This window comes from Apteryx mantelli, chromosome 3, assembly GCF_036417845.1.
Source record: "Apteryx mantelli isolate bAptMan1 chromosome 3, bAptMan1.hap1, whole genome shotgun sequence".
NCBI classification, from domain to species: Eukaryota; Metazoa; Chordata; class Aves; order Apterygiformes; family Apterygidae; genus Apteryx; species Apteryx mantelli.
The window spans coordinates 131,647,893-131,671,021 of record NC_089980.1 but is presented as its reverse complement, the minus strand read 5'-3'; the positions used below and the strand labels follow the sequence as shown (position 1 = coordinate 131,671,021).

The 23,129-nt window shown below is 45.4% G+C and overlaps 2 protein-coding genes across 9 annotated transcripts in view; one reads left to right on the top strand and one right to left on the bottom strand.

Annotated features, from left to right (window-relative positions):
• ITSN2 (intersectin 2) overlaps nucleotides 1-9,062 on the top strand; it is an 83,629-nt gene extending 74,567 nt beyond the window's left edge. For all 7 annotated transcript variants that reach the window (XM_067294371.1, XM_067294370.1, XM_067294368.1 and 4 more), the window contains 11 exons: nucleotides 200-321; nucleotides 1,232-1,338; nucleotides 1,993-2,176; nucleotides 2,498-2,596; nucleotides 2,767-2,934; nucleotides 3,490-3,702; nucleotides 4,527-4,648; nucleotides 5,190-5,272; nucleotides 5,433-5,516; nucleotides 5,813-5,986; nucleotides 7,560-9,062. In XM_067294371.1, the coding sequence (XP_067150472.1) occupies nucleotides 200-321; nucleotides 1,232-1,338; nucleotides 1,993-2,176; nucleotides 2,498-2,596; nucleotides 2,767-2,934; nucleotides 3,490-3,702; nucleotides 4,527-4,648; nucleotides 5,190-5,272; nucleotides 5,433-5,516; nucleotides 5,813-5,986; nucleotides 7,560-7,717 (1,514 nt within the window). In that variant the 3' untranslated portion in view covers nucleotides 7,718-9,062. The remainder of the gene's footprint in view (nucleotides 1-199; nucleotides 322-1,231; nucleotides 1,339-1,992; nucleotides 2,177-2,497; nucleotides 2,597-2,766; nucleotides 2,935-3,489; nucleotides 3,703-4,526; nucleotides 4,649-5,189; nucleotides 5,273-5,432; nucleotides 5,517-5,812; nucleotides 5,987-7,559) is intronic.
• A 91-nt stretch (nucleotides 9,063-9,153) lies between these two features.
• Nucleotides 9,154-22,505, bottom strand: FAM228B (family with sequence similarity 228 member B). 2 transcript variants are annotated; one of them, XM_067294374.1, is made up of 9 exons: nucleotides 22,403-22,505; nucleotides 20,859-20,972; nucleotides 19,638-19,757; nucleotides 17,046-17,120; nucleotides 16,160-16,357; nucleotides 12,972-13,049; nucleotides 11,758-11,845; nucleotides 11,502-11,646; nucleotides 9,154-10,190 (listed from the first exon to the last, which is right to left on the bottom strand). In XM_067294374.1, exons 1-9 carry the CDS (start codon nucleotides 22,469-22,471, stop codon nucleotides 10,130-10,132), a joined length of 948 nt encoding a protein of 315 aa, XP_067150475.1. In that variant the 5' UTR covers nucleotides 22,472-22,505; the 3' UTR covers nucleotides 9,154-10,129. The 2 variants fall into 2 exon arrangements, with proteins under 2 accessions (XP_067150475.1, XP_067150476.1); XM_067294375.1 differs by having other exon boundaries at nucleotides 20,859-20,963.
• Between the last annotated feature and the right edge of the window lie 624 nt (nucleotides 22,506-23,129).

The following is a 23,129-nucleotide window of genomic DNA, read 5'->3' as shown; positions in this document are numbered from 1 at the left end:
TCAAAACTGGCGTAAAGGGGGAGGGAGCTGATCGCTACGTCTCTAGATTTTGAAACCCACTGCTGGGCCAGGGTTTTAAAAAAGAACCACTGTGCATATAGTCTGATCCTCAGGCTGGTGTACATTGATGCAATTTTGTTTAATTCGTCAGATCTGATGGCTTGAGTTGGGACCTAAACTACTGGCTTGCTTCTTGTAGGGTGTGCTGATCTCCAAAGCCTTGATACTATGCAACCAATGGAAAGGAAAAGACAGGGCTACATTCATGAACTCATTCAGACCGAAGAAAGGTATATGGATGATCTTCAGCTTGTCTTGGAGGTGAGATGTCTTTGACGTGAGGACACATTTGGAAAAACAGCACCTCTGTCCTACTGAATCATCGCCATAAAGTGATTCTTAAGAGATGTGAAGAGCTAGAAGAAGAAAGCGATGTGCATGAGCAGCTGCCTTTCTTCTGAATGTTACGTGGTTGTCCGCCAGGGAAAACCGTCGTGTTACAGCAGCCATCTTAAAAGGACCTTCCTACTTTCCAAATCCTTTTCTTAGAACTTGGGTCAATATTCAATTTTAAGATGATGGGCTGTGCTTGGTTGCTCTGGCAAAGCCACATAGGTTCATGAAATAATTTATGAAAGTACCATGAAAGTTTATTGACTGCCTTCACCTCTGATTTGATTGCTGGAAGCAAGACTGCCTCACTAGGTGGGGCAATACCTGGCCAGCATTAGAAAGGTCTTTGGAATCGAGGTTGACCTCTCTGTATACAACAACTGTATTGTGAAGCGTTAAACACATTAGATAGACTGACTGCACAAGTATTCTAGTATCCATAGGTATTGCGCTGAGGGGCCCCGAAGGAAGGCGAAGTTTTGCATGCTGGTTAACTATGTCTGTTCTAGAGATGGAGATATATGTGAAGTGTAAGTGTAAGTTGAGTAGTGTTTGACTCCAAAATCATGGCGTGCTCTTCCACTGTAAAGTCAGCCTGCAAGTCCCCCTGCTTGTTACTGCTTCGTGGACGTGATGCCCGTGTCAGACTGAGGGCAAACCCTTAGGAGAAACAGTGACAGCTCTCCCAGGTGCTAGTAAGGAATTGATTTGACTTCTCACGAGAAATTGGACACTCGGCATTCAAAAGAGCAAAACCATTGCTAACCCAAATAAGAAGAGACAGTGAGCTGCCTTTCTCTGTGAAGAGCTGCTCACCTTCCTGATTTTTTGGCTGCAGGTTTTCCAGAAACCAATGGCTGATTCGGGCTGTCTCACAGAAGGAGAGATGGGGCTGATCTTTGTTAACTGGAAGGAACTTATCATGTCAAATACAAAGTTACTGAAGTGAGTACCTAGCCACATTTGTGTCTCCTAATGAAGAGTTCACTTAACCTTTTGTATTTTCCTCTTCAAATTTTTATTCTCTTATTCCTTTCCCCAGGAAGTTTTCTGGCTTTATAGCAAATATTTCTGTCCTTGCTCATTATTTCCTGTGTACGTGTGCATTCCGAGCAGCTAAATGCATTCAGGCTACCTCCCAAAGAAGGAGCTGTAATGAGAGAACGAGGAATAAACAGCGAGAACGGATGCACACTTACTATAATATCTTAGAAGTAAAGCCTACAGAAAGAATGTGTACTGGAGGTGTTCTTCCGCATTTTCTGCAAAGCAAACTTCTGTTCTCTAAAAATAAACTTTATAAAGTGGATAATAATTTATTAAAATGAGATGCTGGACGAATGTAGCAATTAATGCCAATTTTCCCCAAAACCTCCAAGGAAAATCTTAGTCATCTAGACCTATCGGGCAGATACTTCATTTCAGCAGGTTGTGCCAGCAGCTGCCTCCTGGTTGAGGCTGGGCCCTGCTCTGCTTGGGAGCAGTCTGTGCTGTTTAGTGGACTTGACCTTGCAGGCTTGCGTCCTTTCAGAGATGGGTGTTGTAAGGATCTTGACTTAGACCCCAGCAGAGTTGGATGGTGATCTCTTTCCTCTCTAGAGCCTTGCGAGTGCGTAAGAAAACCGGAGGAGAAAAAATGCCGGTGCAGATGATTGGGGACATCTTAGCAGCAGAACTCGCGCACATGCAGGCCTACATTCGGTTCTGCAGCTGCCAGCTGAATGGAGCTTCGTTGCTGCAGCAGAAAACTGATGAAGATGCTGATTTCAAAGACTTCTTAAAGGTACCTGGTTCAGTAGCTTTTGGACTTTCTGCTTTTCTTGGTGACAGGACTTATTCAGAAGCCTGTCCAACCAGCATCACCCAGATCAAAATAACCCAGAAGAGTAAAATTCCGCAAAAATAGATAAGAACCTTCCAAGGAATGTTTATATGGTGACCATGGTAACTCCGTGTGTTTGTGCTTTATGATTACACATCAGCCTTTCTCTCTAATGAATGCCTAGAAAAATTGTTTTTGATCAGGCCCTTTTCAGTGCAATGAGGCAACTGTTTCTTGATGAGTAATGCAGTGTCTCTGTTAAATCTCTGGACTGCCCCACAGAAACTCGCCTTGGACCCTCGCTGCAAAGGAATGCCTCTCTCCAGTTTCCTCCTGAAACCTATGCAAAGAATAACACGCTACCCTCTGCTCATAAAGAGTGTGAGTACCCGCAGGGAGGTCTTGTATGGGAGAGCTTTTGAGTTTGATCTCTATAGGAAAGGCAAATAAAGCCATGTCCTTTATGAAGATTTCTCTGACAGTGCAGAGAAAGAGTAGCTGTGCTTACCTCTGTTTTGATCTTGGTTTCCCCCCTTTTTGATTCATACCAGATTTTAGAGAATACGCCAGAAAATCACCCAGATCACAGTAATCTCAAGCTGGCCTTGGAGCGCGCGGAGGAGCTCTGTTCTCAGGTTAACGAAGGGGTGCGCGAGAAGGAGAACTCGGACAGGCTGGAGTGGATACAGTCCCATGTCCAGTGCGAAGGTCTTGCTGAGGTAACTGCATTGATGCCTTGCACTGCAGAGACTTTTGCAGTTTATTTTGGAAAGGCCAGAGGGGGAAAAATGGGAATGCTTGCTCACATCTGGTACTGGAACATGATCCAATGCTCATCTCTTGGCAGAGAAACTTGTATTAAATTCTGCTCATAGCCATAATGTGATGAGCCCTCATCTTTTTTGTATGATTTGGGCAGTGGAGAATGCTGATGTTTAAAAGTGATACCATTTACACTTGTTAAATGAACAGAAGCAACTCCCAGCTCTGAAGTACTGCGCATGCTGCCCTTGGGCTAAGTCAGATGTGACTACACGGAATTCCTCTTAATGCGCTTCCCAGGGTTTCCTTTCCACAAAAAGGGCACAGAAACCCTCCCTGCCAGATCCTCAGCGGTACGTAGGGTACTCCTGCGTACCTCTCAGGACAGCCTTCAAACTGCTCAACTGAGGTGTTGTAGCAACTCTCCTTTGACTGTGTAAGGAACGGTGAAGATGAGCAGGAACTAATGCCTGTATTAACGTGCTGCTGGTAATGGATTTTGTCTCTCCTAGCAACCAGTTTTCAACTCCCTCACAAACTGCTTGGGACCACGGAAACTCCTGCACAGCGGCAAGCTGTACAAGGCAAAGAGCAGTAAGGAGCTGTATGGCTTCCTGTTCAACGACTTCCTGCTTCTCACCTACATGGTCAAACAATTCGTCTCTTCCAGCTCAGATAAACTGTTCAGCCCCAAATCCAACTCCCAGTTCAAAATGTACAAAATGGTGAGTGAATTAAGAGGTCCAGCGGTGATGTTTATGCAGTGGGATCTGGCTTCTGATGAGGAATGCTGTTTCGTCTGCTGGGATTAGCTGTCTAGCCCTGTTTGATCACTTGCTGTCATACAGGCCCGTACTGGCAGCCAGCGTGCACGAATGCCGTTTGGCTGAGTCCCTTGGACAGGACAGGCTCTTCGTCTTGGTTTAACAAGCCTTTCCTTCCACTTTGTGGTGAAAGGACAGAAATAGCATCGTACGTGTGCGTAACGCTGCTGAGCAGCTGAGATGTTCAGAAACGGGAGCTTGAAGCTTGGGCAAGTTCCTGCATTCACATGAAAGCAGCTGGCCTTCTTTTGAAGACAGCAAAAGGTGTAGCGCGCTTTTATGCTCTTTGAAAGCTCAGTTGTTTGTTTAGGACTGTAAACAGTGACGCGAGCCGCACGTTGTGAAACCTTCGTCTGTGTGTCCACGCAGCTTGGGCTCCCTGGTCAGCGTTCTCGGGATAAGTTAGTGTCGAGGCTGCTCTCGGACAGGGAACCCGAGCTCGCTCTGGGCCGGCAGGGTTTCCAGGCTCCGCACTGCAGCTCCCCTCAGGCAGTGCCACCCCGTTCACAAAGCTCTTAACCCGGGAAGACAGAACAGGCTTTATTGCCAGAATTTAAGTTTTTCTCTCAGTCCTTTCTAACATCTTTGTACAGTGATCCGGTTGTTCTTTCTGTGTCCTAAAACTTCCTTTTCCGTACAGTAAAACGGGGTGTTTAAACATCCGTGTAGTGTTTCTGTTTATTGCCAGGGTGACGTTGCCACAGGGATGTTTGCTTTTCTTTCAGCCTGTTTTCCTTAATGAAGTCCTGGTGAAGCTGCCAACAGACCCTTCCAGCGATGAACCAGTTTTTCACATATCACACATTGACAGAGTTTACACACTTAAAACTGACAACATCAATGAGCGGTGAGTAGTGGAAATGCAGCTCTGAAATTAAACTTTTTGAACACGGCTGTAGCTATGTTTCCAATGGACAGACCGGGGGGCTCTGACTTCAGAAAACAGGACTTAGCTTTGCAATCAGAAAATAAACTCATCCGACTCTCATTTGAATTGCAGTATTCTCTCATGTTGTTTTGCTGGTACAGCAGCTCTTGCAGTGGAGCCCAGATCCACATGTAGTACTCCTAGATGTTATAGTTGTACAAAGGTATAGGACTGCCAAGTCCAGCACGCCACAGGATTCTTCCCCAGTCCTGGTCAGTGTTTAATGCGGCCCAACGATCTTTACTGAAAAGGCAGCTCCAGTTTCATTTATTTAGGCTGATGTGGAAATGTGGCGTAAGATTAAATCCCAAAACTCCATAGCTTTAGTCCTTGAATTAACGTGACTGATTTGTGATGCCTCCGAAACCCAGTGGGGGAAAAAATAGTAAAAAAGATATCGGGATGGAGTCACTGATGACCAAGGACTTTTCTGCCTGACTATGGGGATTGCTTTCTGCAGGACTGCCTGGGTCCAGAAAATCAAAGCAGCATCAGAGCAGTACATTGAAACTGAAAAGAAGAAACGCGAAAAGGCTTATCAAGGTACTGAGTTGTGTGCTCCCCCCATCCACCCGGCCCCCTGGCTTAGGGCCTTTTCTGGAGGACGCGGTAGTATCTATGCAGGGTCTCGCTCTGGAGCTATTGCTACGTCTATTGCTATGTCTGCAACCAAACCGTTTAATTCTGACCTTTTCATTCCCAGCTCGCTCACAGAAGACCTCAGGAATAGGACGCTTGATGGTGCATGTGATTGAAGCAACAGAGTTAAAGGCCTGTAAACCTAATGGTAAGTGAAAGAATTAGTGGTAAATAACTTTTATTCCTGCAGCGTGTGGAAAGGCTTGTTGCAAGCAGTTTGGTGATTTGGAAAACATTGTGGTTTCAGCTGCAGCTTCTGAACGAATTAGCCATCACTTAGCTCTAGAGGACCCAAAGAAGGAACAGCTCCGTGCTGCCACAGGATATAGGGGTTGCATAACCCACATTTTCTGGGTGGCAGCAGAGATGATGTGTCCAAGCAGCCTTCAGCCTGGGAGGGAGGTTTCTGCATTGCTGAGGCGTTTCCCTGCTTGTTCTGTTTAGGGAAAAGCAACCCCTACTGTGAAATCAGCATGGGCTCGCAGAGCTATACTACGAGGACCCTGCAGGACACCTTGAACCCCAAGTGGAACTTCAACTGCCAGTTCTTCATTAAGGATCTGTATCAGGATGTCCTGTGTATCACCATGTTTGACAGGGATCAGTTTGCACCTGATGGTAAGCGTGAACATCTGTTTCAGAAAAAGATCGTGGGTTTTATTGTGACTTGGGGTATGTAGTTTCTCACCAGCAGCTCCAAGAGCCTGCTGGTGTGATCACTTTCTGAGAAACGTATAAAAATGATGCCTCCTCACTCAAGGGGGTTGGCTAGCCCTGCAGAGCCAATGAAGCTCTGGGCAATCAGACTTGACCCTACTCCATCTCGTGCACCAATAACAGAATGATTTTTTGTTAAGCTGGGGAAACAGAAGAGTTGAAAGCAGAAGTTCCTCTCTTTCACTATAGGCAATGCCTGAAAATAAGATGCTAGGTTGTATTTGCAGACCAATAGTTTCAACCATTCTTTTTTCCTTGGAAACTGAGCACATCTTTGGCAATCAGGAGCTTCCAATAGGTTTTAAAAGGGTCAATGCTTTTTTTCCGGGCACTGATACACAGTTAATTAGTGCAGATTTGCAAGATTTTGCCTTGAGCTGAGTTGCCATATGCATAGGTATAGCTTAGGCTCTTCCTCATGTGAGGTAACGTGACTTTGCTTGCCTGTTTCACTGGCTCGGCTGATGTGCGGTTACTGGGTACGCTCCCTTCTGCCAGCTGGAGAGCAGGGTTCTTTCTGACTGTTCGTGGTAAACTAGCACCTTTTAATACACATACACCCATGCATATATATTGACATACATATATATGTTTGTATATGAAATGGCCACAAAGAGGGTATATCATTTTTGAATAGGATTGTGAACCTACTAGTGAGAGTGGTTTTTCAGGGTCATTGTCCTTGTGAAAACAATGATATATATATATATATATATATATATATATATTTTATGTGTGTGTGTGTGTGTATGTGTGTGTGTGTGTGTATATATATATATATATGCCTAATTAAAAGTTGGCTGAGCCAAAATAGTTGAATATTTTTCGTTTGGCTTCATAGCACTGCAAATGACTTGTGAACAGACTCCATCATTTAATTCTGTCCTTCCAGCACTAAGACAGGAGGACATTTGAAATAGCATTACTGAAAGGGGATCTGATATTTTCAAAGCCCTTAGATCAAACTGTGACATAAAGGCATGTTTTCCATTCTAATTCCATAGCATTTTTGTCTTCTAAATTTTTTGTCAGTACTGGCTGATTTACACAAGAGTAAAAATCCTGTCAAACAGGGAGCTTGAGATTAATGCTCTGGTACTGAATACTGAATACGCCCATGAACTTGCTCTTTATGTTGAGATTGTCACTTGTTGTAACTTGTAGTTGTTACAGATAGAAGTGTGATAGTACAGCAACATTAATGATAGCAGGAAAAGGTGAAAAGCCAAAGCTAATGTGCAAAATCAAAGCTAGAGAGTTGTAAGGATGCTGCATGTGACATCAGGAGAAACTGCCGCGTAGACCTGAGCTCTCCTGTCTGTCAGGTGTAGCTTCCTCTTGAGGTGATACCGGCACGTTATTTTGGTCTACACACTACATAGCACATTGCTTCTTAACCTTGCGCTTTCAGGTCTTCTAAGCAAAGATGTCTTTGTTTAATGACATTTCTTACTCGTTTGCATTTGTCCAACAGATTTTTTGGGTCGCACTGAAATTCCAGTAGCAAAAATCAGAACAGAACAAGAGAGCAAGGGACCCACAACTAAACACTTACTGCTGCACGAAGTTCCAACTGGCGAAGTCTGGGTCCGTTTCGACCTGCAACTCTTTGAGCAGAAAACACTCCTTTAAGAACACTTTTTTAATTTATGAAGGACAAATGAAGCTATCTGCCTGAACATTTTTTCTAAAAGCTTCTTTGCCCTAAGCTGGTTATTGAGCAAGAATTCCTGCTGCTTCCATATTCCTCTTAGTTACTGGTTCTGTTTGAGTTCTTTGCTGTGTTCAAAGTTGTTGTTGATCTATGCAAACAAAAATGTTACTGTATACAGCATACATACATGTACACTGTATACGTGTATGTGTACATAGTATAGCTCAGTGCCTTTTTATGATATTGAAATATGTTGGGTTTGGATGCCAATGTTTCTGTTTTCAGGGCCATAAAAAGTATTAAGTAGAAATGTGGCATCAAAATGTATGTACATGTTACCACTTAGTCTAACATATAGACTGAGGAATGGTTTAGTTTAATGCTAGGATCATTCCATTTGAAACCTGAAAAGTGATATCCACTGGAATCTTCCCATCTCAGGATGATAACTTTAAAGATTAAAAGCTGAAGAAGCCTTAGCACTGGAGGAGTCTCCAATATATTGTATATTCTTTAAAAATCAAGTGTAGTTCTTTACTTGACTTAGTTCTGCACTGAATCAGTAATTGCAACTTGATTTTTCTTTCTGCTTCAGTTTGATTAATCATTCTCTGCTGAGACAATGTGGTTGTAAAGAATAACTAGAAAAAATATTTTAAATACTGTGACCCACAATTATGTGGAAAAATACTCTTCAGCTTTTGATTTTCCTAAATGTAAGTTATTTGTGTACATATCCTCGGTTCTGCAGACCTCCATGTGAATCTTGAAGCTTTGTCATTGCCAACATGTATATAGAGAGTAAAATATAAAGTTTATTAATGTAATTTGTCTACAGATGTTTATTGATGCATAGTGATTTTTTTAAAAAGTATATTTTATTGTACAGAAGAATGTGAAATAATGAGAAAACTTATAGGATTGAATTCAAGAAAAGTTTATTAAAGTCTAAAATGTTTATTCTGGGGAACTGCTAGCCCAGCAAGCATCTGTAAAATGAAAGTGGTTGTAAAACAAAATCTTTCTCCTGGCGCTAATATCAGGGATGGTAAAAGAGAGTTTCTTTATGAAGTGTTTGATACATTGTAACCATTTTACTGCCTCCTTAAACTGCTTTGTTGAAAAAGCACGGCATGCAATTCTGAACACTGCGTGCCCTTTTTTATCAATCACGGGTGCTGCGATACCTCCTGATGTCCGGTAGTTTCGCACCCGATTGCCATCTGTACGCCCTCCTGTTATAGGACTGAGGCAGCCTGTTACTTTTAACAGGTTTCTGCGGTTCAGTATTTTCTAACCCTAAATAAAACTAAATCTTGGCAACTCTTTGAGAGATTGTGTCTGTACAGGGGGAGGTAAGAACTTCCTGAACCTGCACAGAGAAAACTGTGCGTCTTTTCAGGCTGAGCTCCTATGCAGTCAAACTAGCAGAGAAACAGGGACCATAATGGCACAATAGAGAAATAATTTATAGGGCACTGGCAGCATCTATTGTTCAGTACTGATCATCTGAAAAGTACCAGACATTCTGACCCAGAACAGATACCATCTCCCCTCATTACTTCCTGCCTTCTCAAACAATGAATATATATGTTAGTTTGATTTAATGCATGCATGCTGTCAGAGAAAATCCTCCGACTACCTTGCCTTGGTAGTACAGTAGGACCTTAGCAATATTTTGCAAGACATTCCGTATTCGAGTCCTGATAAAGATTTAAAGAAAAAAAATCATTATTTCCTTATCACTGCTTTCTAATCTGCTCTTCTGTACCTGTCTGCTAACCGTGCACAAAGCCGAGGGCACCTCCCTAGTCGTTTAAAGAGAGGGTTTGTTCTTAACACACAAGGTAACCCGTTTGAGCTTCTTTCGCAAAACTGCAAGAGTTGAAGCTGTAAGTGAAATTTGCTTTTCCCTCTGACCACTGCTAAGATTCGCGCTTCTTGTAATATGAGATACAGCAGACTCAGAGCTGTAGCTATCTGCAGTCCTGGGGAAAACACAGAGAGTCTATGCTGCACAGAAGAGTGGCTTAGCAGAATTTTTTTCTAACTTTTCTCACTAGTTCTGTCTCTTTTAATACAAAGACACCATCAGCTTATAATAAACTAGAGAATGTCTGCACTGTCTTCCTAGGGCCAAGCTTAAATTAAGTCTCCTAAAATATTATTTTGGATCCACACAGGTTTTGACCTGCAACTGGAAATAAAAGGAGCAACATCTCACACACTTCTTTGGCTGTTGTGTAAAGAATACTTCGGAAACACGTTTAAGGTGCTAAGTTTATTGCAGCCTGCCAGAAGGACTGGCCTGTTATCGCCTGCTTTGGCAGAAGCTCTAACCTGTATATTGTGAACGGTACCTTCTGACGGCTGTGCTTCCCACCGCACAGTCAGCTGGAGGACAGGTGGCACGAGCTCTTGCCATCTTTGTGGTGCTCAACAACTTTTCGCCTTTAAACAGAAATAAAAACTATTACTACTCCCTTCAACACTATGATTGCTGCAGCCCAGCACAGCTTCCTGCGCTAGCTCTTTCCCCACACTGAGTCACTCCAGGAAACTTGGTTTTTGACCAGTTTTCTTCCTAAAACCTGCCACTATCCATAACTGCTCTAAATATTATGCTGGATTAAAGCCTTGGGCCAATAACAGGCATGAAAAAGATTCTAGTGGGGTGAGGAAGGTGGGGGAGGGGAGCATGGAAAGCAAGGATAGAGTGGGCATGATTCAGGAAAACCTCAGGCTCTCGCTTCAGTCTGATGTTCCTGTTGCTGGAGAACAGGAATTCCTTCAGGTGTTGTGTACTGCGAAGCAGAACCAGGGAGCTTTCAAAAGGGAGGGATGAGAGCACTGGGACTTTAAAAAAACCTAACGAAACAAAACTCACTCTTCACTCATCCCAAAGGCTTCTCTCCCTGTCAGGGCAGCTGGGGTTCTCTGTTGTCCTCGGCTTAGGGAGCAGAGCAGCAGTTGCCATCGCTGCGCCAGTTCAGTGCTTGCAGGGTTGCAAGAGCAGAGAGCTACTGCAGCTCCATCCTCTAACCACCCTTCAGCTGTCACTAGGACACTGAAGGACCCCAGCTGAACAGTGTTGCTCCAGTCCAGGTGCAGACCCAGAAATTGTTCTGTTATTTTCCTTATCTTCTACCACAGCCCTTTAACGTTAGTGACTGCTACTGTATTTTGGATCTAACCACCCTGTAGGCAAGAAAAACCTGTTATGAACCTGAGCTCTGGGCTGCAACTTTCTGGAGTGGTGTTTAGCGCCCTGAGTACAAGCAGCTCCTTTACAGAAACAGCCGCGTTGCTCAAGCCAGGACACACACCGTATCACAAAGGTCAAAGGACACTCTGGCTGAGCAAACATGGATCTGATCTCACTCTGCTGCCAAAATCTAGAAACTGATAGCAAAAAAGCATGAACATTAAATCCTCTGAGATCTTCCAGTTACAACATCAAGGAGGTATTCTCTAGCCTGAACTGTAGGGCTGGCTGCCAGGCTGCACCCAGAAAATGCAAGAAACTTTTCACCAAAAGCTGCTTTATTTCAAGGCTCCGCTTAGCCATCAAGCTCGACTTTTAGCACATCCTGCTGTCAACTCCGTACCTGAAGGCTTTCCCTTCACCAACACTCCCCTTCTCAGGCGAAAAGCAGAATTCACCATGAAATTTAGGTTTTAGCACTTTTGCTATGCAGCCAAACACAGAGCTTGTCCCCTGTAGCTCTTGCGCTGCCTCTCTATAAGCACGTTAGCTCTTACCGCTTTGTTTGGTGGACCTCACTAGCAATGTAGCCATGTGGTATCTTCAGCCACTCAACAGCATCCATACGTTGTCGGCTTAAAGGAAGCAGTGGCAGTTCTGCTTTACTGAGTTCATTCAGTTCTCTGGACGAGCACAGCCTTCCTGACAGGAAAGTAACAAGTGCACGGTGTGAGCATCGACTGTCACAAGCAAGGATGGCCCTCGATAGGAAATGCTTCCAAGAAAGGGTTCCTGATTGATTATTTTAAATACCTGTTTCGCACTGCTTGATAATGCGTTTCTCAGTAAACTTTCTTTGCATGTCTTTTAACAGCGGATCCTGTAACGTTGGTATTGAAACCTGTGACAGAGACAATTAGTTCATGCTACATAAGCACTTTGTCAAACAGCCTCAAAGACTGAAGTCAGAAAAGTGTGAACTTCAAGATACCACTGGTTAGCAGGGAAGAACCATCAGCCTCATTTTTATGAATGAGGAAATAAGGCATGGACCTGAATGGCCTGATTCTGGGAGATGCTGAGCACCTCAGCTCCTGAGTCAGGCTATGAGGCATTCAGCAACTCTGCTGCACAATTAGACTATAGGCCATGAGATCTGGCTCCTATCACAGTGATGTCACGCGACAAGGAAAGGATCAGACCCCTCACCCTGTTCAGTAACACTCTCAAGCCTTATTCCTCAGATACTCTCCTGGAAGGTGTGCGCTGTGGCCCTGAAGCCCCAATGTCAAAGGCTGCACAGTGCACCATTTCCAGAGTGCTCGGGCCAAGCTGGTGGAGAAATGGGCAGCTCTACTTCTGTTCTGGAGAAAAGGAGTCATTGCCACTGCACGCAGCGCAAAGTCCAGCAGGACCCAGCTCAGAGCGTGCTTACTGCATTAATCCATAGAGGTAAAGGATGCAGGTGACATGGATGAACCCCAAGTGGCTCATTGCAAGTACCAGCTCAGTCCACACAGCTGCTGAGGGACTGTGGCATCCAGGAGGGATTTAGAGAATTGCACTTCAAGGATTTGAGTCCGAGTCCTACCTAACTCTTCCATTAGGTACCCACGTCTTTGGTGTATCTGAGTGAAAGTTTCTGTAAAGATTATATCTGAACTATTTCCTTTTACAGACACAAACCCAGCTTTGCTGTGGAACTCCCCTACTCTCCTTAGACAGGATGCTTCCCACGTGACCACGCTGAATGTGAGTTCGGGAAAGCAAACCTCCCCCCATTGCCTACTGTGCCTTCAAGTCTGTGTTTACTATCCAAACCCTATTCCCAGTGACACCCATTTTCAAACACTCATGGGCTTAAATGCAGTAGGAGCTGGGACCCCTGTTTGTTCAGCTAGAACGTGCTGCTTTACACCAGCCCCAGAACAGCAAGTCAGGAACATAACAGGGCCTCCTCTTTAACCATTAACTTCATGCTGGTCAAAGGGTGCATCTAAAACCCCCATCATAAATAACCATCACACCTTCCAGCAGTCTGTACACGTCTTCAGGAAGAACGGATCATACTCTGAAGGGTTGTAAGTGTCCAAAGCCGCATAGCCCTGGGGGAGAAGCAGGCAGCAGGTCAGGTCTCAAAAGCTATTGCTAATAAAGCAGTAGCAGAGCAGCCAGCCTAGGTGGAAGAGATTACGCAGCCAGGCATGGTACGTACACAGTGCACTGGAGGCAGCAGAGACTACAGGGGCTTCCGAATTTTCACCTCAGAAGGAAGGTGATTGAGTATAACAGGAAAATTCATCCATTTTAATTTATCACAGGCATAAATAATGCTTTCACGAAGCATCCAGAAATTAGAGACTGGAATCACAGTCATAACTAGGACTGTCCAAATATTGGGAATTCTGTCCAAAGGAAAAAATTTTGACACAGAAGGAAACTGATCTTAAAAAAGTGACTGATCCCCCACCAGCCATAGTTCCAGGCCGGTCACTATTCCCAAGATGAGAGTGGGGGGTCTCAATCATAAGCATGTTTTTGTTACTACGTGTAAGAGCAAAGACCTGATCTACCCCTACTGGTTCAGACCACAGCTCCATCTCATCCAGAACTCTGCTGTCAATGAACTTTAGATATTTATTATGCAATTCAAGTTCCCTGTGACCAGAGATAGCTGGGGAACAGCAGTCACCACCACTCCAGCTTTCACTGTTGTTGTCAAGACCAAAAAAACACCAGATGAAACAGGCTGTCAAGAAGCTGAACACGCTGAGGTAGCCAAGGTCAACACATTGAGCAGGCCTGATGATAAGGTAGATTACATCCATTTGCCTCCAAATTATACTGTAATGTTGACAGCCAATAAGACTAGACTCATCTAAATTGTATTAAACAGGAGCTGCAGAGATAAGAAAAAACAGAAACCCAAAATGAACAGAGGCCACAAGCAATGCCCACAGGGGAAGCACACAAAACAGTTCTACCTAATACTCTCAGGTCACTCTCATTCTTGCAAAATGTTTCCAATTAAGGTTTCTAGGTTTCCTGCGGAAACCATTCTCCAGGGGTCCCAGCCCTGCAAGGAAAGGAGCATCCAGCCCTCTAGATCTTCACTCTACACAGTTCTTTTTGGAGGTCTGTGAATGTGATTTCAAGCTGAGAGCTGAAAGTGTCATACTTTAACCTGAACAGTCCAGGACGTGCTGCAGAACAAGGCCAAACCACAGGAAGTGAGATCTGCAGCAGGTTTCGGGGTCACTGTGTTGAAGTTACTCCCATGGGCTAGTGACCAAGGCCCCAAGAGCCTGCGCTGTTCCCAGGCTCTCAGCAGGCACCTGGGCAGCTCTGCAGGGCTTGAGTTACTCCTGGAGAGCGAACACTGCTGTGGCTACAGGAGCCTCTGCTCCTGGCTCTGCCTGGAGAGTATACAGCAGCCCCTCTCACCTTCTCCGGTTTATGTCCCTGTAAAGCTTTATGCCTTAACATCACTTGGTTTGCAGAGTTTTAGTGCCACCCCTTGGTATATTATTACATATCATCCCCTTACCATACATGCTGAGGCCACAGTCCGTTGGGTTAGGTGCTGCTCAGCACACCCGTGTTTGACCCCTTTCACGCAGAAAGAATTAAGATTGGGTGAGAAAGGAGGCAGGGAAGCGAGATGAGAGAAGGACTGAGACAGAGGAACTTGGAAGGGACAGTGAGGGGAGAAAGAGTAGGAAGGGAAGAGGAGAACGGAGAAAAAGGGGAGGAGGCTTTGAAAAGCAAGGGACAGTGGAGAACTGGGGGAAATCTCAGCAGCAACAAGGGGAGGGAGAGACCAGGCTGGGGAGTCTGACAGAAAAAAGAGGCAAAGCAGTGGGAGAGTCGGGGGTGAAGTAAAAGGGAAACTGAGAACAGAGACTAGAGGAAGAAGAATAGATATGGAAAGGGGGAACAGACTGATGACAGATACAGGACGATGAAGAGACTTGAGGAAGAGGACATGGAGAAGCCTACAAGCAGGGAGAAGAGCAAGGGAAAATGGACAAAAAGAAGTGAGAGGAAAAAAAGCGCACAGCCAGAATTCAGGATATTAACCAATCCACGGAAGTGTCCTAGCTCTGCAAAACGTATCGTATGCTGACATAATTAATGCAAACGTATGCAGATTAATTTTTCTGTTACTCTGAAGGGCTCCAGTCTGCTTTCCAGACACCTTCAAGACAGAGCTGACAACACGGGGCAAGGAGAAGAGGAGGGCATCCCTGGGTTGGGTGCAGCAAGCACACATGTGTTATGCCACCTTTACCAGCCCCAGCCAGGCAGCACGAAATCATTCAGCAGCACGAAATCGCCATGATGGAGGCTGACCACTAGTGCTGCGCTTGTTCAGGGAGAAGAGGGACACATCCCAGAACACCAACCACTGCTTCTCGAGGACATCCAGCAAAGTCCTGACCTAGCACAGCAGCTTGCAGGATGGACTAATGCAAATACAGACAGGTACAGTATACCCAACATATCCTAAATCCCACAATGGTACACTTGTTCTTTTTGCTCTATATATCTAATTCTGAGATGCAGAAATTTAAGTCATGCAATGTGGTACTCAACAGCAGTCTGAAATGCACAGTGAAAACACAAACAAACAAATATTTCCTACAGTGACTGCAATTTTTGTGAGTACTGAAACACTTGGAACTACAGAATCCATGGCTTGGGTCTATTCACCTGTATGCAAGCCTAAAGAAATTGTTGGTGTCTTCCCATTGGTATCCTTCCATTCCCACCTTTTTTCCTTTTATAAAGTTAGATCAGCGGCATCCGAGGCCACAAACACTTCTCATTCACACTCTGCCAACATGCTGCAGTACTGCTTTAGCTGAACTCCCGAGGGTGCAGGTCAGTCTCCGGTAACATACTCAGCCTTTGGTTTCAGCTGACAGAGCTGAAGGTTTTCCCTCGAAACGGTTCAGCCCACAGAATGAAACCCAGCGTGACCTTCGCTGCATTCACAACCTGGTTCATACTGAGTGCACCGAACAGGACAATTGTTCATATATGACGGTGAACTTAAATAAACTGCAGAGGTCCTTGGGAAGAGTAAGTTACAGACAAGGCATATCTGAACTCCAGGCTACTCAACCAAACAGTAAATAACATAAAACTGATTTTGTCTGCAACCCTCTGCATGCAACCCTTCCCATGACAGAAATTTACTCCTTGTTCATACCTTCTTTTTACAGTAGTTTAAATATAGAGAGAGTTGTTCTTCATTCCTTTTCCGTATTTCTTCACTTGATTTGCTGTCAACTTTGTCCTCAATTTTCTGCAGCAGTGGCTCTGAAACATCCCCAAGCCATTTCTTGTACAGGATCTCCTTCTTTCTCAGATTCAGGAAATCATTGTGCCTCAAATACCTGTCCACCTCCTACGTAAGGAATGGAAAATAAAGAAAAAAAATTACAACCTGTTAGCCAACCACATTAAAGAGTGAAGCTATACAGCACGGCTAACCTCATCTGACTAGTCACTACGGCCAAGGCCCTGCTTCCCAGCCCTTCTTGCTGCTCCTCTCTCGCCTCACTTCCCATCACTTAGCTCCAAACTCTCCCTTGCGTGGTCTCTGGCATTCAGACTCTAAATTCATTAGGCTCCAGTGTAACACGGCAGAAAATAATTCACTCTTCCCACCAGGTTAGTGAGCTGAAACCATTTCAGAGTGGGGGTCTGATGAGCACCAGCTTGTGCAAGAGAGGCAGTGGGAGTAGGACCTTCTCCTTGCAGCAGTGGCAGTCTGCTTGATCAGGTCAGCCCTCCTGTCCTTTATCCACAGGACCACGACCACTATCTAATCTCACCCACAAAACAAAAGATAGGGGCAAATGAGCAATTAATTCATCAAAAGAGACATATGAGTCCAAAGCTTCTATTTAGGATTACCACATCCTCAGGAGCCTGAAGATGATGGCGCTGGAGAGGCCAGAAACATGTACTTCTAAATTTAGCTTTCCAATATTACAGACAACTGACATTTTATCACCAATCACTGATGAAAGGAAACATTCTGACATGCAGGAAAGCAAACAGCAAATGAGAAAAGAGACATCACTCCTTACCCTAACGAAATAATTTTCTCTCTCCAAGATAGACCGAGCACAAGCAATGATGTCTCGACTTTCGTCAGGCACTGCCTAACAAAACATCAACAGAACACAGGAAGTAAGAGCAGGAGTTAGAACAGGAGTCAGAATTACCTTTGCATTCAAAATACTTACTGCGCTGTGACGGAAGTTATGTTACGCTGCGCCCCAGATGCCAGAGGCAGGCAGACCGCACAGGCAGGCAAACCCTCGCTAGACTCACTCTGAGCAATTCGATGTAGCAGCAGCAGCAACATGGTGGCAAGAACTAGACCGTACCTGTCCGGTGGGACCAGACCACACACACCCTTGGTTGCTCCTCGCTGTGCCTGCTCCGTCACTTGCTCCTTGCCGCTACTGCTCACGCGTGCCAGAAGAAGGTAGCACAGAGCATCTCTCCGCACTGAGTCACACCTTCATTTTCCATACAGATACAACCACACTACACAAACAGCAATCAAACACACTAAAATCATGACGAGATGTTATGTCAAGGAATTCAGAGAAGCATAAAAGGAAAATGTAGGAAAACAGTTAAGTGTAAGAGGAAGGATAATGAGAAAAACCCTTCCAAAATAGGAAACTGCCTTGCTTCTCCCTCTGCTCATGAATTTGTCTACATTTTAAAACTCAAGGACTTTCATAGCATCAGCCAAGTTCTTCTCTAGCACCATTCTCATCTTACACTTTCTGAAGATCAAAATAGGGAGAAACTGTCCTCCGCATCATGAATATTAGGATCCTAAAAACATGGTTTAAGAACAGCAGCCCTTAAAATGCTCTATCAATCTAATTTTTAACAGGCAGTTCTGTGTATCACGCTTTATTATATAGTTTACTATGTATCGCGCAGCTTAACTGCAAGCCCTGCACACAGGCCAAGGACCACAAGGAAGAGAGACCAAATTCATCCATCATTTGTGGGTAGAGTCTCTTCAGGCAAGATTGGAGCACGTGCATGCGCACACACACACACACACACACACGAGATATCTCTCCTCTGATCAGGCAGCACCTGCTCTGTGGGTTAACCAGAGGGATTCTTTCTTCAGGAGCAATCCACAGCTTTTATAAGCAACAAATTTACAGAGAATTTTAATTCTACAACAAAAATACTCCACAGCAAAATTTATCTTTAAGAATGCACTATAAAAAAAAATGACCAGCAGGTAAGAGGCAATGCAGTCATAGTTATGGCAGGGAACTAAAACACGAGCTGTTTTAGACAGACCACCTCACTGATGCTAACCCGAACTTACAATCTGTTTTGCCTTTCTGGGATAAACCAGCCGTTTAGGAACTGACAGCACTTACCTCACTTGCACTGGCTTAGCTTAAGACAGCAGGTACGCAACTGAAATTGAATAAATTCCCACAGCTTAACAAATTACCACTCGTTAGCTGATTTGCTGTAAATGGCACGTTCATAGCCTGTCCCAAATGAGAAGGAGTTGGGTTAGACCACCAGGAAGGCTCAGCTGGTAGTCATAGGATTACCACCCCTTTCAAATCTGCATTTCATGCTAACATCGGCTTAGGTATCACTAAAAGTTTAAACTAGTTTCAGTACATCTACACTAAACATTTCCACCAATGTAAGAAGATTAATCCTAAATTAACCCAGCTTTACTTGAGACATAGACCTAAACCAGAGGCAAGGCTGAAATAATCTGCTGCACCTACTGTCCACCTTCTATGGTTTCCATAGGTGAATTCAAAGTCATCTGTGCTGCAATCTTCTTGTGCCATTTAAGAACGGAGCTCCACCATAGCATTTTTGTTTAAGCCTAACCTGCTGCTGACAGCACATGACTGAGCAAATGCGGCTGATATACACAGAATGGAAAACAAACCTGCTATTCCCTGTGCTTTATATTATTTTTTAATCCCAATCAGAAACACACTTATACCCTTGCTTGCAAAGCTGCACAGTGTAGTTTGCAGTGACGTCAGCCTTGCCCCTGTTGGCCAGCTCCAACGTGTTTCTCACCCTGAGGTGACACGAGCAGACACCATACTACACCATACTTTGGAGCAAGCAATGAAGAGGAAGCAGGAACGGCCAAGCAGTATCAAAATAATAAAAAACAAATGGAAGAGGGGACATAAAATTTCAGATGTGTTTTAAGATCCTTTCATCCTAGTACTTGGAAAAAACAGCACATTACATTACAGCCAACTGATCTGCACCACACAATCACAGGACCTTTCTAAAAATAGTACCTTAACAATACAGGGAAACACAGCCCTCTCTCGAGCACAGGGTAGCTACTAGCACTCATGCAGACTGTACGTTGATAAACAGGCGAAAAGCTTTCCTTAAGGATGATATACTTTTGAAAAAGTCTTACAGAACTAGTCAGAAACTTGTTTAAGGTTTTATGTGAAACCTTTCCACACACCAAATTGCATGGAACTCAACATGGCTACTTCAAAGGGATGCAAGGATGTCTTAAAACTTTTACAGATCTTCATTCCTCTTCCCAGTGACACACATACCTCAGATTTTACAGGTATTTGCACAAAACCATTTTCATTCCATCCTTGAAGATACATTTTCAGTCCTACCTTCACATGGCGGAAGTCTTTCTGTGTTAGCCAATCTCTGGTAGAGTTTTTCTTCCCAAAACAAGTACTGCAGGCAGAATTATTTGCTGTGCTGCTCTTCGCTGGCACTGAAGAGAACCTCTGGATAGATTAAAAAAAAAGGAAAAGGTCCATATTAAAAGTCTACCTGCTTTATAAAAATCAGGTTCACATCTAGGTTCTACAGTCAAGTTACAAACTGGGGTATAACTGTAAGTCTACCTAACATCTCTGCATCAGGCTGCCTTGTAAACCTCATTATTTGTGCGCAAATAGTATAGCAGGCAGGGCAACAAAGCGTTATTTTAGCAGTTCTCAGAAATACTTTAGGATAGGAAGAGGGGAACACTTCAGCCAGCTGAAACAAAAATGTGAACCACAAAAGTGGTTCACAAATTATTCCAGAATGCTTGTCAGCTCTGACAGCATTTCAAGACTTATCAAATTCCACCTCCTGACTTTGGCTTCTTTCCTTTCTGCCCTTTGCAGTTATATAAAAGTTCCTTTTAAATAATTGCTACATTCCGACAGAGGGATGGTTGCATTTTAGTGGTTTTTAAAGTTAGTTCTAACAGATGAAGCTTAAGCTAAAGTATTAACTCTGAGATCCAGCCAGGAAATTCCATATCCTGTATTGTACGCGTACCAGGATCTTTGGCTTGATTTGTAACCAGGAGACGGTAGAATCACACAGGGAAAATGGCTTACAATGAGGACATTACTACACGATTTGCAAAGCAGCTACTACGCACTGCCTTTCCCATCTGGAAATGAAGATTTTTGTCTACACATGCCCCATTGCTTCTGCAGAATGCCGTGTCTGCCACAGAGGAAAAGGGGATCTGGGGGGTTGATATTCTCTGTGAGAACTCCCCAGCTCCGAAAGTGATCTCCCCTTTTCCCAGACAGCCCAAAACTGCTAAGCTCCAGAGAATGCTGTAAAGCACATCTGAGCTCGTGGTTTCTGAGAAGCATTCTCAAAGTTTTCCTTGTACTGTAATGACTAATTAAAGGAGTTTGTGCATTATATTACCTGCACAGATAAGTAGCGGCAAGCACACCCTGACCTAGCACTGAGCTCATTTCTGATATAAAACATGCAAAACAGGGAGGACTGATGCACATAATGATAGTCAAAAGTGCCAGCTACTTGATATGACACAAGTGCTTGTACTTTCCTATAAGCAATATATCCTTATCTACCTGCCAAGGTGCCAAGGGCTCCTGCTTCAGACCATCTTTTGCAGGTTTCCTTCCATTCAAAGTACTGAGGCTTCTCTTCTTCTGAGATAGGGATGCTGTAATTCCCTGGACAAGCTTAGGATAAGGAAAACACACACTTTAAAAGTTTCTAAGCTTACCAAAAAAACCCCACACTAGCATCCCCTCCATCCATTTACAATAACTAATATTAAGTCTTCATCTTAATCCAGCTTGACGGAGAGACTGAGCCTTTCTGTGAGCACAAAGGAAGGGAGATGTTTGCTTTCATCACAGCGGACTGGGACCCCAGGAGGGAGAAAAAATAGAGCAAACATAGTAAATCAGCCTGCTGAAGGTATCTACCTGTTAAAGAAATCACAAGTGGTAAAGTTTCTAGCTGCAGAATGTTCTTCTTAATCTTAAAAATTCAAGCTGTCACTGAGTCTTAATCCTTTTTCTGTTTTGTTTGGAGTCTTACTATGAGATGGTAACTCTCCATGGTTGATCAAGGCAGGGTCTACTTGTTTGAGACACCCATTGTTTTGCAGGTCTTTAATATTTGGTCACCTGCTATGACAGAAACACAGTAAAGGACTTCTAAAGTCTGAATGGACAAAACAAGACTTGAAGATTTCAAGCTAGCTTATCAGCTGCTGTCCCCAAATGCTAACCTATGTGAGCAGATAGGCTGTCATGTATTAGGACATTTGTTCTATCATGACCTAGCCAGAAATAACTGCCTAACTAAAATTTCTTGGAGGATATATCTGCATCTTATTTTGCCATCACCAGCACAGTTTTAGATAAGTAATGTTTTTAGAGACAGGTTTCTCTTGCTTCAGATCAGTTCTGTTTAGTAGAACAGAACTTTCTTCCCCAAAATACTCACCTCCTAAAATCCACACATAGTCCCTGTCCAAAGACAATGTTTGTAGAAACTTTGAGAAGACAGATTTTAATCATCATCGTGACAGAAAAGTAGTATCCTCACGTACTCAGTCCTCTCAACCCCCCCTTTTCCAACTAAAGCCTTTGTGAGAAGTTACCCCCGTGAGCTGTGCCTGTAGGATCATGCATCATCGCCTCCTCCGCACACAGGGAGATGCACGTTATCCCTTGCAAGCACGGCTGGCCATCTTTCCTGCGGGCTTAGTCCCCTCTGGTTCCCTCAGGCGCCGCGCGAGGGCATGAAGAGAGAACCAGCCTCTAGAGCAGGCAGGGCCCAACTCTGTGGACAGGAGCTGATAGTTTGGGAAGGGGATTTCAGTAAATCTGACAGTAGCCTGCGATCCCTATCCGAAACACAGCCTCAGCCAGTTCAGGGCAGGCAGCAGCCCATCGCTTTGGGGTGGAAAAGAAAATACTAAGCTAAGAGATAACGTGCACAGATCCAGCAGGTTCACAGATGCAGCGGGTGAGGAGAGGGCAGTGCCAGCGATACCGGCCTGCCCTCGGCCTGCCCCGGCCCCGCCCTGAGGCGAGACCACGGCCCCGCGGTGAGGGCAGGGCAGGGCAGGAGACCCCGGGGACAGAGGCCCCCTCACCGGCTCCGGCGAGGCTCCGGGCGGCCCCGGCGGCAGGTCGCTGTGCGGCGAGGCAGCGCCGCGCCTCATCGCGGAGCCGCAGCTCCCGCCCGCCCGGCCGCGGGGAAGATGGCGCCCCTCTGCCCCCTCCCCCCGGCGGTGCTTTCACCCCGCCGCGCCGTGTCCCTCCGCCCGAGGAAATAGTCCCTCCCCACCGCCCTCAGCCTGGCGGGAAGCGGGAAGAGGAGCGGCCGCCCACGGGGAGAGCGACTCGGCTCCCCGTCTCCAGGGCGAGCACCTCCTGGCGGCCATCCCGGGCAGAGAGGGGGGCGAGCCGCGGGGGGCAGCCGAGATCCTTCCGCAGCCGGCGGCCAAGCGTCCCTCGCTCCCATGGCGACTCGAACCCGGCCGCCCGCGCCGGGCCCTCCTGGGTCCCACCAATCAGAGAGGGAGCGCCTCGCCGAGTGAGCCAATCAGGAGCGAGGCCCGCCCGCCCCCGGGGCCGGGGAGCGTCGCCGCGCCGCGCGGCCGGGTGAGGCGCGGGAGCGGGGAAGGGGAGCGGGGAAGGGCGCCTTCCCCCAGCCTCGCGGCGGCGGCGGCGGCGACTGGGAGACTACAACTCCCGGCACCCCACGCGCGCACGCCGCCGCTGAGCGGGGCGTGCTGGGAGCCGTAGTTCGGGTGGCGCGCTGCATGCTGGGAGGAGCAGTGGCGGCGGTGGCGCGCAGGCGCAGTCGGGGCTCCGCCA